Raw genomic sequence first — 16,880 nt, 5'->3', positions numbered from 1 at the left:
AACAAAACAAAACAAAACAAAACAAAACAAAACAAAACAAAACAAAAAAAACCCCACCACCACCACCAACAAAAAACCTCTCTGCCCTGGATGTTCACTGGAAGAAAGGGACACTTTAGCAAATCAACCATAAGTGAGCTAGTTTGGGGTGACTCAGTCAAGTTCAGGAGCTTCTCAAGCCTCTCTCACTGCCCATGGAGAATGGGACAGACACCGGCTGCAGTCTGGCCATCAGGGCTGGTTTCCGAGAGTCCCCTGCAGCCTTTGACTCTCTCCTGTAATGTGTGAATCCTTGTTACTTGCATAATGAGCAGAAGGAAGATGAAGCAGGGTCGGGGCAACCTGGGCTAACTTGGCAGGCTCATCTTCTTTTCTAGGGCAGACTCTGCCCCATCCAGACACAGGGATGACTGGGGCTCAGGTGGTACCACCAACCTCCCCTTCTAGTATCCTGTCCAGACACACAGACAAAAGAAGACAGTGGAAAACATGTGACAGACACAGCTGAACTCATCAGGTTCTATAGGAAGCCAGGAAGCCACGAGACAGTCACCAAGTGCTAAGAATGCTGCCTCCTAGTTCCTGTGTTTGAGGGGCCACTGGAGTCCCTGGTCAGAATTCCCTCATTCTAATGATGGGGAAATCATACAGAAGCCACAGAGAGGAAACTCAGACCCACACTGATCACACACACAGGGTGGTGAGCTAACATGCATCTTTATTCCTCAAGGCAGTGATAGTGCCTTCCTCAAGGTAGTGTAGCTCAGTGTGCAGAGCACTTGCTGGCACCCATGAAGCCCTGGGTTCAATCCCCAGTAGTGCAGAATGTAGGTGTGATGGTGAATGGTTGGAGTTTCGGCACTAAGGAGGTAGAGGCAGGAGGACCATAAGCTCAAGGGTAGCCTTGACTACACAGTGAATTCAAAGCCAGCCAGAGACCTTGAAGAGAGAGAGACAGAGAGAGAGAGAGAGAGTAGAGGAGAGAGAGAGGGAGAGAGGGGGAAGGTGAGAGAGAGAAAGAGAGGGAGAAGGAGAGAAACAGAGAAGAAAGAGGAAGAGAGAGAAGGAGGGAGAGAGGAAGAGAGGGAAGGTGAGAGAAAGAGAGAGAGGGAGGGAGAGAGGAATAAAGGGAAGGCGAGAGAGAGAGAAAGAGGGAGAGGGAAAGAAAGAAGAGAAAGAGGATAGAAGTAGAGAAGAAGAGAGAGAGGAAGAGAGGGAAGGTGAGAGAGAGAGAGAGAGAATGAGAGAGAGGGAGGGAGAAGGAGAGAGAGAAAGCACAAGCACAATCATCGACTTCAACCCCAGACCTAGAGAAGTTTAGTCTGGAGAAGGTAGTCCCTTGGCGTTAGATCCTAAAACTGACCTGAAGGTGGGGTCTAAGGAAGAGCCTCACAATCTCCATTGGTGACATCTGCCTTTGCCTCTCACCCTACCTGAGGTGAGGCCTTAGCTGGAGTGCACACTCCCCACATATCCCTCCATGGGCAAGCCCTGCAGGTGTAAGGAGCCTGGGGAGGAGTGGACCTGGAGTGTCCACAGCACAAGGAGTGGGGACGAGGCAATGTCTGAGGTCTGTGCCTACAGGGGACTTTTAGGTGACTTCAACCTAAAGAAGAGAGGGGCCCGCTCCCAAAGGGATCGTAAGCATGCTGTGGAAAGACAGACACCCGGGTGCCTGGTCCATGAGGCCTTTGCCTCTTTTGAGCTCTGACACTAGTTGACAAGACACACACCAGCTTTGAGAATCTCCTGAATAAACCACAAGGCCCACTGCGGGGCTGGAAAGCGGTGTGAAGAGGCATGGGGCACCTGTGCAACGGCCTGGCGGGCTGCCTGAGGCCCTCCAGCACTGGCGTATAATGCGGGGGAATCTGTGGCCACAGCCGTTCCCCCGGAGAGCTTGAGGACAAAGGCCCTGGCCAGCAAGAGAGTGGTGCCCTTCTTAAGGGCTCAGTGGATCTTCTTGTGACCCTCATGTCACAATGCTGCCTACTGCCCTAGGGTATTTGAGAGGGAAACTGTTGCTCAAAACTAATGCAGCTGGATCTTGGGGAAACGTCATGCTAGGCACCTACACAAGGGAAAAATGTTTTCCTTCTCCTACAGTCTCACAGTCTCACTGTGGTGTGCCCCTGTCCCACGAAACATCACAGTCCATTCATTAGGGACTGCTGGCCTGGTCTCCTCTTTTCCTTCCTTAAGAAAAGATCACGATAATCTAAAACTAATTCTAATTTCATTATTATTTTAGCACGTCTGTGGGTGTTTTGCCTGCACACATGCCTGGCTCATGCATGGGCTAGAAGAGGGTGCTGGATCCCCAGGGGACAATTGTGAGTCACCATGTGGGAACTGAACCCAGGTTTTTTGGAAGAGGAGCCAGTAATCCCAGCCCCTGAGCCATCTCTTCAGTCCCTAAGCCATTTTAAAAAAATATGTATATATATATATATATATATATATATATATATATATATATATATATATATATATATATATATATACACATACATACATACATATATATATCAGAATGCAAATGTAGAGGAAACACCCGCACTTCTAGGAAGACAGCCAGGAGGCCACACCATTCATTCTGAGAACGTTTCACTGGAAGGAATGGGTAGCGGTTCTTCAGAGCCCCAGCAGGCCTCTGTGCTGGGACACTGAGCGATGACAAATGCAGGCATTCTCAAAGATGTACCACCTTGGCAGGAGCATCTTTCAAAGAAAAGGCTTGCCCATCCAGGGCAACTCCTGGCCTTCCTGGACCACAGACTCTGCCCAGCAGTGCCACTGTTCCAGGATCTTCTGACCTGAGCCGTACTGAGCCACTGCAGGTACCCAGGCCCGGAACCCAGGACACAAGCCTTAACATTACTGAGCTGGCCAGGTTGAAGCCCACAGACCTGTCTCTGCTCAGACTGCTACCCTCAGGTTTAGCGTACGCTGCTCCCAGGAGTTTGCTCCTGAATGTCTGCATTAGCACTCACTTCCAAACACAGACAGAATTCAAGGCCAAGATCTGGCGGCAGATCCGAGCGAGCCGACTGCGCCATTTTACTTTTTTTCTATTACCATATCGTGCACCCATATCTGCCTGCCATCTGATGCAGAATTCAGGTTGAGCACCCCATTCTGAAATCACTGAAAAATATTGCGAGGAAAATTACCTTGATGCTAGGGGTCCTGTCGGTAAAACGCTTGTAACGCAAGCTCATCCCAAGAACCCATGTGAAGATCTGGGTGTGGTGGGGGGTGCCCTCAATCTCAGCACTGGAGAGGTGTGGACAGGAGGATCCCTGGAGACCGCTGGCCAGTCAGGCTAAACGAATCAGCGAGCTCTGGGTTCAGGGAGAGACCCTGTCTCAAAATACACAGTGCAAGGGAGGGCTGGCAAGCTAGCTCGCTGGATAAAGGTGGTTGCCGCCTGAGCCCAGGGACCTGCGCTCAACAGGTGGCACCCATGTAAAGGTAGAAGAACTGTCCCCTGACACACACACACACACACACACACACACACACACACTCAGGGAGGCACCTGTACTCCCCCCACTAGCATGCCCACACACAACAAGAGGTAAGAAAGCAATATTAAGATAAATAAGGTGGGAAGCAAGCGTAGAGACACCTGAGGTCCACCCCTGACCTCCACACCCATGTGCACACACATTTAAACACTTGAGCAGGAAAATCTACACACAAGACAAGCTGCCTGGAGAGTATAAATGTAAAGCCTTTCTAACCGGTAAATGAATGTCTAGCACAGGCTTGGGTGAGGTCTCAAGACATCTCACTACACGTATGCAAGTGTTTCCCTAATCCGAAGCACTTCCGGGCCCACCATGTTGGATAACAAACTAAGCCCTCACGGGCCAAACACCATTTTCTGTAGGCACGATGTTACACTTTGTGGTCAGACTAGACAAAAACAAACAGTGGGTCACAAGTGACAGCGTCCCCCATGTCGGTGGATGGGGGTGTGACACCTTCTCATGGGTTCTGTGAACGGGGAACTATTACCTCCTGGGCCTGGAGGGAGGTGGGGAGATACCATGGCACTCACAGGAATTTCCCATTGACCTTTGATCCTATGAGGACCGTCTGCTCGGACTCCTCTCTGGAGATTTTGCCATGGAACCAGGGCATTTTCTCGTGCGCAGTGGTGGCGATGAGCTTCTCCAGCTGGGGCTTCTGGCTGATGATGGCCTGCTCCAGAGCCTGGCCCTGCCGTGAGCAGAGAGGGAGTGAGCTGGCTGTGCAGACACAAGGCAGACCCCATCACACCCAAGCCTCACCCTTCTCTCATTCAGTCACTAAAAGAAGGGAGCCAGTAAGATCTCTGTATAATACTTGCATGTCTGCAAGCATATTAAAAAAAAAAAATAACAGTTTTGGAATGAAAAGATGGGCCCTTGAAAAGCCAGGCAACTAGTTAAATATGTAGGTCATTCACCCATGGAGTCAGGGAAGGAATCCTCCAAAGACACCTGTATACTCAAACAAGGTTCTGTGTGAAAACCGAGTCATTTCATAACAGGCAGGAAACCTTAAGAGGTGTGCATGTAGTGAGGCAGCCTAGAGGGAAAGGTCTCAGCTTGCTGCCAAGACTGCTGTCTGTTCCCAGCACTGGCGTGGTGAAGAGAGACTGACCCTCAAGTTGTCTGACCATCACATTCATGCTGTAAGCCTGCAGACACCTCCTCTCCCCCACAAATAAATAGATGTAACCAAAGAAAAATTTAAAAAAAAGATATACATGAGGAAGGCACCCACTGGCGTCTCTGTCAAGATCCAGCTTCCTCCTCACTCCCCCCCAACACACACACACACACACACACACACACACACACACACACACACACAGGAAATGCCATCAGAGGAGGCCCAGGTGAACAGCCTGGACCATGCAGGAAACACGGTGGAAATAAAAACAGGGAAATGGGTCAAGCGCTGAGAGGACTGATTTCCTTTCCCTTCCTAGTGAGAGAGCAACAGATCTTGCTAATGAATTGCCAGTTTTATATATATATATATATATGATAAATAGAGAGACAGTCAGATAGATAGATAGATAGATAGATAGATAGATAGATAGATAGATAGATAGATAGATAGATAACCCAAAGGAGTGAAGTGAAAACACGACTTTCTCATGCAGGGAGAAGGGAGGAGGATACAGAGCAAAGGGGAGTGTGGGCCTCAGCTTTCACCACTCGCACAGATGGCAGTGGGAGCCAAGGCAGCGAGGGGCGTGGCTACGCAGGCGCCTGGACAGCAGCAGAAGCTGGAAAATCCACCCAGACAGCACTGCCCCCGCCCCCAGTCTTCGCATAAAGCACGCAAAGGCTTCTGGATGGGTCTCCAGGACTCTGTGGTCTCGGGGAACAGCGCCCAGCACACTCACCTGGAGGTTCCAGGTCTGTTTCACATATTCCCTGATGAGGTTCTCCTTCAGGTCCTCGAAGGGTCCGGTCTTGGGCTGCACCCCTGGGGGCCGGTTGAAAGGCTTCTTGAGGAGGCAGACGAGGCCATCTGATTCCTGGGAGTGGTAGAGGCAGAGGTCTGCCGGGCTGGCATGCGTCCTGCCACCGGAGATGGCATAGGTGCCGTTAAGCTCCCTCTCGATGGTGTAGTGGTGTGCCTTCCTGTTGTGTGCCACCGACAAGGCGAAACCACCCAGGTAGTTGCGGCTCTGGCGCAGCAGGTAGAGCCCGTCACTCATGCCTCCCTGGACCAGGTAGTCTTCAGCCTCTTCCCGGGTGATGTTGCCGAAAAAGTAGGGCAGGTGGTTGGCGCTGTCGGCCGCGTTGCCTGCCATGGCTGCACCCCTTCAGAATTCCAGGAGGTGTGCAGAGAAGTCCCTGGGGACAACAAAGATGGGAGAGCTTCAGTGAGGAAGCCAGACAGCCAGGGACACTGAGCCAGCCAGGCACTCCTCCACCGGGACACAGGCCTTTCTAGCTTAAAATGACACACAATCCTATTTGATGGTGGTTCTTTCTGTTACCTAATTTGCAGTTTCCCAGCATGCACCCCAGGCTTAGTTAACTGAATCCACGGCCTTTGACAAAGATGACCCAATTCACTATTGTTTTCTCTAGTGGGGGAAAAAAGGAATTCTAGGAAGAAACACAGAAAAAGAAGTGCACAGTAGTCTTTTTGACACACCCTGAGTGTGGACAGTGGAACATGGGACAGAATCAGCAAGGACGCAAAACCCTAGGTGGCCTATGGAGGCACAGACCTCACTGGGAAAAACTATGGGCTCCCTCAGTCTCTTGGGTTTTGTGTTGCCCACACTGACCTTGAACTTTGTATGAAGCCCAGGATGACCCTCAACTTCTGATCCTCCTGCCTCCCCAATTTGAGATCGGAGGCATGAACTATTTTGTGTGATGCTGGGGTGTAAGCCAGGGCTTCACACATGCTTGGAAGGCACATGCGTATGGCTGAGCTACACCCCAAGCCCACGGAGCCCACGTCATGTAAAGAAGCACTGAAGTCACACCTCAGAGGGCTGTAGCCATAACCTCTTTACCACAGGCCTTCTCACCTCCTGCCTGGGGTACAAAGGGCAGCAAGTGGCTTCCCGAGTTACAAACATGACATCTACCCAGAGCCCCCTCTCCAGCAGCCTTGGGTGAGACTAAGAGAAACATCCAGAGTCCTGGCTGGTCCCCTGCACCCGCCACTGCATAGCACAGAAGCAGTCAGTAGCTGCAAGTGTGAGAAGAGCTGGACACAGGAAGGCACTTCCTCCGAGGCACACGCTCGGCAGAAGAGACACGAAAGCAGGGATCCATTTGTGAGTGACAAAGATGCACAGTGCCACCCAGAAATTGTTCAAAGGGTGTTTAAATAAAAGGCGCTGGTCGTCTGGAAAATAACGGACGAAGCAACCCTTTCGTCGGCGGAGAGACCACTTACTACTCCTCGTTTTCCTCAAACTGCCTCCCTCCCACAGCATCCTGTAATCACGCATGACACACACACCACATATATGTACCACATGCCGTACACGCACACACTGCAAGATATAGCACACATCACACACGGTGATAGGTCACCCGCACACAGCACAAACACGTGTCACGCGCCACAGGTACACACATCCCACACACGTCAACCATAGCAAACAGCACACACCTACACGCGCCGCCCATGGTGCACACAGCCAGTGCACCCGAGGGAAATACACAAGCACACTCCCACTGCACGCTTAGCGCAGCATGCACACATGCCACACCCAGCACAGCGCGAGCACGTACGGACACGCCACGCTCACGTCACCCGGGGTTCCCTGGAAAAGCCATCCTCTGCGTGGCTGCACAACCCAAAGATGCCATGTGGGTACCGGTGACAGAGTGTCCTGATACTGTGCCTCGAGGCGGCGCCACGGAGGGGAAGTCTGCGGTCATCCCGCAGAACGCAGAATGCAGAGCTTCTAACGTTTGACCATCACCTACTGTCCTTGTCCGGCCGGTTTCTAAGACTCCATCTCCGCTCTCACACAGGGACAGCCAAGCTTCCTCTTCTCCATCTGTCCATCCTGTCACATCCTCCCCTCTCCCCTCCCTGCTCTTCTGACACTCCTCAGCTTTTCTGTATCGCACCTTCTAGGGATCTTCGCTGATCACACAGGCCTCACACGCTATGGCTCCTGCCACCCCAGCGACACTGACTGGAGCGCACTAGGCTGCCCGAACTGCCCTGTGCACATACGTGCTGGGGAGTGTCCCAGTGGACAGCCTGAGCAACACGGAAGGTTTCAGGGCTGATGACCAAGTGTGTTTCTCAAATATTCATCACCATGGACTTTTTTTAAAAAAGTTTTGTGGTGAGAACCTTCAGAATCCTTCCTTTTTAGCTATTTTGAAATATGAAGTCTATTACTGCTGGCCCATTTCCAGGAGCTCCCTGTAACTCTGTCCACTTTGACTAGCCTCTCCCTGTCCCCACCACGGCTCCCAGCCTCGGGAATCACCACGGCACACGCTACATTGCAGCCTCCTCCTCCACAGGAAGCCCCTTTCACTTTTAGCGGGAAGGAAAAAGCCTGGTGTTGTCATTCTTGTCCAGCAGCCGCTTCACTTTGACCAGCTGACTTCTGACACAGCAGGTCATTCAGGTGCTGGCTGCAGGAAGGAGGTACCTGGCAGCCTGTGGAGGTGGCAGCTCCTGGCATAGCCTAGGCTCTAACTTGGGCATGCATAGCATCAGAGTAGACCTTCCCAGGGCTGGCACTCCTAGTGCCCTTGGGACCTTATTCTGGTCCCCATCCTCCTCTTACCCAGACTACCTTCTAAGATGGCCATCGGCCATGCAAGACTCACAGCTGAATACTGGTCTCAGCTCTGCTTTGCAAACATCAGCTCAAGCCTAAGGTTCCAAACTCACAAATTCAGCTTTTCACCAGGCACGGTGACACAGGCCTGTGATTCCGGAGCTCACATTCCCTGCAGGACACTTCCAGCAGTTCTTAGCCATTGAAGATTGCTGGTGTTCCCATCACTGGACCACAGAGCCCCTGGTGTAATGTGAACTGTAGCTGGAGAAAATGGCTCTCTGGGAAAACACCACCCACGAGTAACATCTGCCCAAGCTGGGCCACACAGGGAAACAAAATCAGGAAGATGCAAATTCAGGCTCATTGCACTTGAAACCACGAGGCCACCCCAATGCAAAACAACCCCACTCAAGTGTCCCTGGGAAATTTTCTTGCAGCCTTAAGTTGAGTAAAGTAAATACTAGAACTTCATAAAAAAAAGGAAAAAAAAAAAAAACTTCCTTTGGGGGTTACGTTAATTTTCATTTAAAAAGAGGAATGAGCCTAGCCTAGACGCTAGGCTAGCCAGGCTGGTTGGTGATAGGAGAGGGAGGTGTCACAGGGCCAATCCCCTACTCCAGGCTCTGCAGCTGATGGCCCGCAACTGCTCTTCCCGGAACTGTGAGCATTCACATGTGGGATCCCACCATGCAGGAAACACACGGCCCGAGCTTGGGGCCTGAGCAGGAAGAAGGGAACCCGGGGGAGACTGAGCCTAAACCACTCAGGGCACCTGCCTGGCTTCTTCGCTTGCCTGGGCTTGTCCTCTGGGAGGCCATCTTGTGGGGGTCTGTCCCCCAGACTTCCTGTACCCTGCCTGGATGCCACACTGCGCAGACTCCTAGCCTCCCCAGGAGGAGCCACACCTTTCTTCAAGGAGACCCCTCCCTGTGTCATACTGGCAGCAGCACTGGGGACTTCTCAAAATGACTCGGCCTGTGCTTCAGAGAGAGGAAGCCCAGCCAGGGCTGTCCTGCTTGATGTCCACCATGATTCAGAAACAGAGAGCCAGCAAAGTGCACAAAAGCATGTCCCGAACCTTCAAAACCAGATCAGTATGAGGCAGCCTCAGGAGCAGAGAACCCCACAAACAAACCTGGCAGAGGCTAACCCATCCCTGCTGGCCGCTGGACCTCTTACACAGGGAAGTTCTCTAAGCTGGTCTCTACGCCCACCCGGACACCGTTAGCACACATCACGGAGCAGAAGAGTAACTGTTTGCTTACGAGCAAGCGACCAGCCCACTTAAGTGCACTTGATTTGTTCACGCTCGTGTGGGGGTGTGTGGGGGATGCCCATGTGTACGGAGGCCATAGAGTACTCTCACAGGTTGTCCTTCAGGCGTCACCCACCTTGCATTTTGAGACAGGGCCTCCCACCAGCCTTGAACTTGCCAGTAGGCCAGGCTACCGGGCTAGCAAGCCCTGGCATTCTGCCTCTTTCCACACCTCCCCAGCACGGGAATTACACACACGTGCCAGCACATTCGGCTTTTTAAAATGTGAGTGCTGGAGACTGGACTCCGGTCTCTGTCCTTGCCTGGCAAGCACGTCACCAACTGCAAGATTGTCCCAGCCCCTGCTACACTTAACTCTCAAATCTAAGTCACAGACCCAACCGTACAGACCCGCTGAGTGGCTATCACAAGCTCCTCAGCAAGGTCCATGCCAGAGAAAGCGTGAATGCACTGCTTCCCTGACAACGTGCAACTGGGAGAAAGTTCTAGAACAAAAGGTGCCGGGATCTAGTCAGGACGGCATACACCCTGGTTTCCCATGCACCTTTTGCATCTTCTGGCTGGCACCGCCCGCAGATGGCAGGCACTCGGGGTCCAAGCCTCTGCATTGTCAGCGAAACAGCCCCCCCCCCACAGCGTTAGACCAGTGCAGACGCAACAGGAGGCCAGAGGACGAGAACGCCATACAGATGTGTTGCCTGCTGACTTTTAAGCAGGGAACTTGGAAACTTCTGCTAGACACCAGAATTTTCCTTCTCAAAGTGACACTGCCTGAGAGGGAAGCAGGTAGACCATATTCTCCCTGGCACACTGGACAGCGTCCTGACACAGCAGAGAAGCCAAGCAGGGAGGACCATCCAAGCTGCTCCCCACTCGCATGAAGGCATGCATCATGAATCCAGTGCCTTACTGTGACATAGGGAGGTAGAGACGGGAGAGATTCCTGAAGCTCGTGGGCCAGGGGGCCTTTATATACAGCACTGAACTACAAAGAGGCTGATAGTCATTCAGAGTGGGCCTCTGAGCTCCACATATGTACCACCAAATGCATGTGTCAGCACGCTCTCTCATACACCACACACAGGTGTATACACATAATATGTACACACCACACACATTTACCATACATACAGTTATATATGTGTGTATATATATATACATATAGACACATATAGACATCTCTCTCACACACAGAGACACCATACATACAGGTGCATACATATCTACACACACATACCTTGTACACTCACATAAAATGCCAACAGCTGAGTAAGCACCCGACATTTCATGAAAAAAATGTCTTCTAGCTTTCACTGCCATCATCTCGGGGCAAAGCAGCCAGGACAGGTGAACAGCCAAATTACAGCGTTCCTCTGGTTCCCACCTCAACCTCCAGTAATCTCCACCCCAGAGGATCCCAGCTAGGCGGCCAGGTCCAGGCCACACTGGACACTGTGACCAGCAGTCTCCACTTGTGTCAGGCCATGAAGGCCCGGCTGAAGCTGCTGGCATCTGGCACTCTTTTTACTACCCCCTCTGCCCTCCTCACAAGAACAATATGCACCAGGCTCCAAGGCCTCCAGAGAATCCAAACGCCCAAATTTGGCACAAAGGACACACCATGCCTGCTCAAGGAAACCTGTTTTTTTTAATTCATGACTGTAAAATAGTCCAGTAAATTACAGTGGGTTCCTGTGGTTTCACAACTGTATCTGAAGACACAAACTAGCCCCATTGCTCAAAGGAAGTGCCAATAGTTATATATTCAATTGGCAAGGGAAGCACACACTCAGATACTGACGTGCCCTCTCATGCCCACCCATGGCACAGACAGCCCTGAGGTCACCATTGTCGAAGGCCACAGATCTGACTTACCTTCCCGTCCTGGACTCACAGAAGGCCTGGGCTCCCAGGCGTCAGGCAGCATGGAGTGCGGGAAGGACCAAGCTGGCAGGCTGGAAAGCGAGGGTGGCAGCAAGGGAGAGTGGGAGGAGGAGAGTGGGTGGAGGAGAGCAGGCAGAGGAGAGTGGGCAGAAGAGAGCAGTGGAGGAGAGCAGGCTGGGGAGAGCAGAGGAGCTTCCTGCTGCTAACTGCTGCCTGTAACTAGGGAAGTGACTTTTCCTCAAAGTGTCAGCCAGCAAGACAAGCCAGAAAGCAGAAGTGGGAGGCCCTCACCCCCGGGGGGGCTGCTTGTTAATTTCATATTCAGAGGTGGGTACTGGCCTGAGGGAGCAAGTTCACAGGGCGCCATCCTTGGAAATACTAATGGCTATCTCAGGGGACTATGGCCTGTGTTAGTTACTTTGGCAGTGGACTGTTATAAAGCGAGGTCATTCCACCAATTTGGTCCCATCCACAGCCACTATCCATCACATTTCTTCTACAGCCTGGGGCCACCTGCCAGGGTTGCGTGCATCCTGAGGGGCTTGCCTGATGCGGCTGTCTGAACTTGGGTTTTTAAGCCCTAAGCCGTTAGCCAAATTAAACTCTCTTGCCTTATAAAGTACTCCGTCTCAGGATCTTTGTTATAGCCATGGACTTAGTGCTAGGAATCTCCTTGTAAGCACTACTTTTGGAATCGTTCTAAAAATGCTCTATACTGTATTTTCATTTTTTAAAAAAATATTATTTTATGTATATGAGTATTTAGCCTACATTTATGTCTATCACGTATGTGTCTGGATCAGATCCCTTAGGAATGGCGTTATAGACAGTTGTGAGTTGTCAGGAAGGCGCTGGGAACTGAACCCGGCTCCTCTGCAGGACAACCAGTCCTAGCTGCTTCACTAATTCTCCAGACCTTTGAATTGTATTTTCATGCTAGTCAAAATATTTTAGGGGTTCTTTTGAGATTTTTTCTAACTCACAGGTTATATAAAAGCCCATTATTCAGTTTCCCAATATTTTTTTGTTATGGATATATGTATTAATTTTTTGTTTTCTAAAAATAATTTACAAGGCTTTTTAAATGTAAACTTAACAGGCTTTCCAAGCATGCTACTTTATTTGGGTAAATATTCCTTGAGAGCTTGAGGGAGCCCATTCTTCTCTTGTGAGAGTAAACAGCTCAGAATATCAGGTTGATTGCCAGTGTTGCTCTGGCCTCTTTATCACTATCGAGTTTCTGTTTGATCAATCGTTATAGAAAGAGAGAAACTGAAACTGCAGGACTTCATATTGGCTTTGTCTCTTCATGTCTTGTTTTGTCGGGTTCACCTTATGCGGTGTGATGGCCTGTTGAGGGGTGCACACAGTTTAGTAATGCCATGTCTCCGCGGATGTCTGACCCTTTTGTTATTATGTAACAAGGTATTACGTAACAGGGCTTCAAAACCCTGTTCCGTGTAGAGGCTTTTGTCCCATGAGTGGTTCAGAAAGTGAGGAAGGTGCTGAAATGAAGAATCCATTGGGGAATTCCCTGTTGGGTCTGGCTGACCATGTGTTCTGCCTTGGAGAGTTATCTGTCCGACACAGAAGGCTCCAGGTGATTTCCATACTTACTGCTTGCTCCCTCCCTGGCCTCTTTCTCAGATCTTTCCTATAACAAGTGAGTACATGTGTGTCTTGACTAAGCTTTTTACCATCTTTATCTTGGAGCTTTTGATGCCCAGGCACTTGCTGATGTTGCGGTACTATCTCAGCACTGACCAATGTCTGGAGAAACCAAAACACTCCACATGTAAACAAACCAATACAAAGTCCACCTTGAACGACTTCCTTTATGAGGCTGTCATATGCCAACCGATTAGTCCCCTGCCTTGATCATTCTACAAGAACAGGTGACAAGGATGGCCCTCCTCTCTCCAATGCCTGACATCACGTCATAAACCAGTCAGCCCCATGCCTGCTGGGCTCCGCTCTGCCTGCTCCTGCTTCCCTGCACCGCCCCCACGCCCTCACCCTGCACTGCTTCCCCGTGTGGTCCTGCAAGGCTCAGGGCACTGATTGTTCTGAGGGAACTCCTCATGATGCTCCAGCTCTGGTGTCCTGCTACATCCATGACTATTTCAAAACACAAGCCCGCTGCGGGTCTACATGGTTACTCAAAGGACATGAAAGGTGAGAAGCAACAGGAAAGACTAACAGCAGGAAGAGAATATTCTCCTGAGTGTTGTTCTGGGTTGAGACCATCACAGAGATGCCCCTAAAATAACTGAACCACGACTTTTAAACCACAGTTGCCTGTTAGGGAAAAGAGAGGCAGGAATGAAAAGACACTGGGGACCAACTGACTAAGATTGTGTGTTGTGTGTGGAGTAAAGCCCAGAAAAGAAATGGCAGCTGTTATTCTAAGCAGCAGAGAGAACAGATGTTGAGGGTAAAGGGAACTCACAAGGGAGGCACAGTTTGAGAAGAAAGGGATGGGACTTGAGTTCAAAATCCCAAAGGAAAATAGTAAAAGATAAAGAAGGCCCAAGGCAAGTAACACTGATATTCCTAAAAACATAGAGTTAAATGAATGGATAGAATACATGTTTAAGATACAGGTTCACTTTCATAATACAAAGAGGCCTCATCTCTCAGGGTCTAAGGGACATCTAAAGAAGAAAGGAAAAGCAAATTACCCGACCTCTGCTGAAAACAGAACGAATCTTACGTCTGGGAGAGCATCTCGGGGATTGGAAGTCGGTATGTGGAAGACACATGTGTGTGATTGCTGTTTACTGAGGTATTACAACAGCCAGGAGGTGGAGCCAAGCTAAGGGCCACCAGCCTGGCTGAGTGACAGTGAGGTAGGCATAGACTGTAGAGTACTATGCAGGTAGGAAAAGGAAGCTCATTTATAACAATATAGACCTCGAGAACATGAAACGTGTCAAATGTGTCTGGCACAGAGAAAGATGCTATGCAGCTACTTCCTCAGCACTGATGTGACCCCTCCTGGAGGGCTCTTGATGCTCAAGGGAAGGAGATAAGAGTCATCTGTGGAGGTGTGAGCAGGCTGGGCAGGGATGCCAGAGATGCCACCTCGGTGAGCTTTTAGCAAAGTGGCTGCTTTTGAGACACCTGTGCTCCTCTCGGTCACCCCCACCCCCCACTCTGGCAATGCCAGTAAACCATTAACTTGACAAGCCAGACTTGGTCCCAATGGTTTCTTTGGGGTGAGCAGACATTTGCTCACGTGTCCCCAGGAAAGATCCATGAAACAGAAGCGAAGTTCAGAACTCTGAAACTGAAAGAAATGGAAGATAGGATGGTGGTTACCAAGGGGGAGGGGAAGGGATGTGGCAGAAGGCAGGGAGTTGTGGTTTGGGGATCTGAGGGAGACTTGGGCCTTTGTGGTCATGAATATGATAATTAGCTTGATATGATAATTAGCTTGATCTGGTCACCCCTAAGAGCTTAGACACAGCATAGCACCATGAGCTTCTCCTTGGCCAGACCTCAATCTTAGAAAGCAGTGCATACAAACAGCCCAGAGATGGTGATCCAGCTGGGCCAAGCAGAAAGGAATTTTCGAGGTTGGTACAAACTGTACAGAAAGTCACCCTGTCAGCATCAAAGGATGAGAAGGGCAGAGAAGGGCTCCTACCTTCCAAAGTCATTGATGGTTCCTAGAAATCCAGACAGCACCCACTGCAGCCTGCAGCCTAAGGCCACTGTGTCTCCCACTGTCCTTGGTCATCACACCCCGGTATCAAGCTCAGCCACGAGAACAGCACTGCTCTGCTATGGGTCAGGGGCTTGGCGCTTTTCCTAACACACCACTGGCAGGGTCCCAAGCCCCTCAGAATCTTTAAATCTCTAGGAGCTGAGCCCAGAAATCGGAGTTTCTGAACAGCTCTGGGCTGGGCCTAGCAAGCAGCCTGGATAGAGGGTGACTTATTCCAGAACTCTGGTCTCCATAACGAGGCCAGGGTCTGACCTGGCTCCTCAAGTGATCAGGCAAGTCACACAGCTGCTGATTGAAGGGGGAACCTGCCAGAGCAAAATATTCACATTTCCCCTTGGGTTCTAGGGAAGCTCTGTGGATGGTCAGCATTCAGGAAAACAGTTGTGGTAGCTGGCCAGGACTAGCAACATGATAGATTCAGAATCTCCTGTCTGTGAGCAATTCCCTAGATTAGGTTGAGGGGAGAAGAACATCCTGACCATGGCAATGCCACCCCAGCGGCTGGGGTCCCTCGCTGAATGGAAAGGAGGGAGCTGACTGAGCACCAGCATGTGGCTCTCTCCCTGATTCCTGACTGAAGATGCACTGTGACCAGCTGCCTCAGTCCCCTGTTGCCGCATCCCATCCTCCCTGATGGACTGGATCCTTATGTGAGCCAAAACAAGCCCTAGCCTTCTTAAGATGAACTTTTGGGCTATTTTGTCACAGCAGTGAGAAAAAATAACTCACACCCTTTCAGTTGAATTTCCCCACCATGAATCCTTAGTCTCTTGGGTTGCATTAAGAGGCTCACGCTGGTGGAAGTCATGATGGCCCTGGGAGATAGCAGTGGAGCCCAGCAATGGCTGTGGTGACTGGGGCAGCCCAGGCTCCTCACTTCCTCACACTAGGATGACTCATGGGAGGAAGGCTCCTGAGTGCAGGGCCCAGCAAAGCAATATCTCTGCAGTGTTTCACCTTCTCCCGAGTTACCAGGAACAGGAATTCCAGAGGCAGGTGAGTCAGTCCCACCAGACTCCAAGTGAGCAGTTGGTGGAGGGCTGAAGAGATAGGGGCTGGGTCCTGAGGAGATTCACAAGGCCCAGTGTGAGGGGTCCCCAGTCCCTGTGAGCCCCAGGCCCCACTCCCTTCTGTCCACCAAAAGTATCTAAGGATGCTCTTGCCTCTTGCTGGTCTCAGGCCCTTGTGTGAACCGGAAACCCTGACCAGTTTCAGTGTGTTAGTACAAGAAGAGAAACAGATGCAGGAGAGGCCGATGGTGAGAAGGGGAAGGGGGAGTGGGAGGAGATGAAAGTGAGAGAGGGCATGTTGAATGGAGGGAAATAGGGAGTGAATGTACTAAAATCCATTCTGTAAACATGTATAAGACGGTCAGAGAATAAATAAAAATAACATTTGAAAAAGATTATTTCAGGAACTGAGTCCTGCATGGTATCTGAAGAGGACTGGCTCACAGACACCCCACATCTCACGCAGCACCCCGATCTGCAGCTGCTCGAGGCCTTAGCATTGTACAGAACACGCCTGTTGTCTTAGTCACTTTCCCACTGCTGTGAGGAGACAACTTAGAAGAAAATAAACAAGCAAATGCTCGTCAGTTTCAGAGGGCAAGAATCTGTGATCATCGTGGTTGGGAGCACAGCACTGGAGCAGGAGCTGAGAGCTGACGTTTTGATCCATAAGCAAAAGCATGTATTTGT

At 50.7% G+C, this 16,880-nt stretch overlaps 1 protein-coding gene across 3 annotated transcripts in view; it reads right to left on the bottom strand.

The window, feature by feature from the left end:
• Syk (spleen associated tyrosine kinase) overlaps positions 1 to 16,880 on the bottom strand; it is a 66,305-nt gene that overhangs the window by 41,071 nt on the left and 8,354 nt on the right. For all 3 annotated transcript variants that reach the window (XM_055595269.1, XM_055595271.1, XM_055595270.1), the window contains exons 2-3: positions 5,408 to 5,864; positions 4,067 to 4,227 (exon numbers count right to left, since the gene is read on the bottom strand). In XM_055595269.1, coding sequence (XP_055451244.1) covers positions 4,067 to 4,227; positions 5,408 to 5,821 — 575 coding nt within the window. In that variant the 5' untranslated portion in view covers positions 5,822 to 5,864. The remainder of the gene's footprint in view (positions 1 to 4,066; positions 4,228 to 5,407; positions 5,865 to 16,880) is intronic.

This window comes from Psammomys obesus, unplaced genomic scaffold (assembly GCF_907164565.1).
Source record: "Psammomys obesus unplaced genomic scaffold, mPsaObe1.curated_primary_1811, whole genome shotgun sequence".
NCBI classification, from domain to species: domain Eukaryota; kingdom Metazoa; phylum Chordata; class Mammalia; order Rodentia; family Muridae; genus Psammomys; species Psammomys obesus.
The sequence above is the reverse complement of the archived record's forward strand: the minus strand, read 5'-3'. Positions and strand labels throughout refer to the sequence as shown.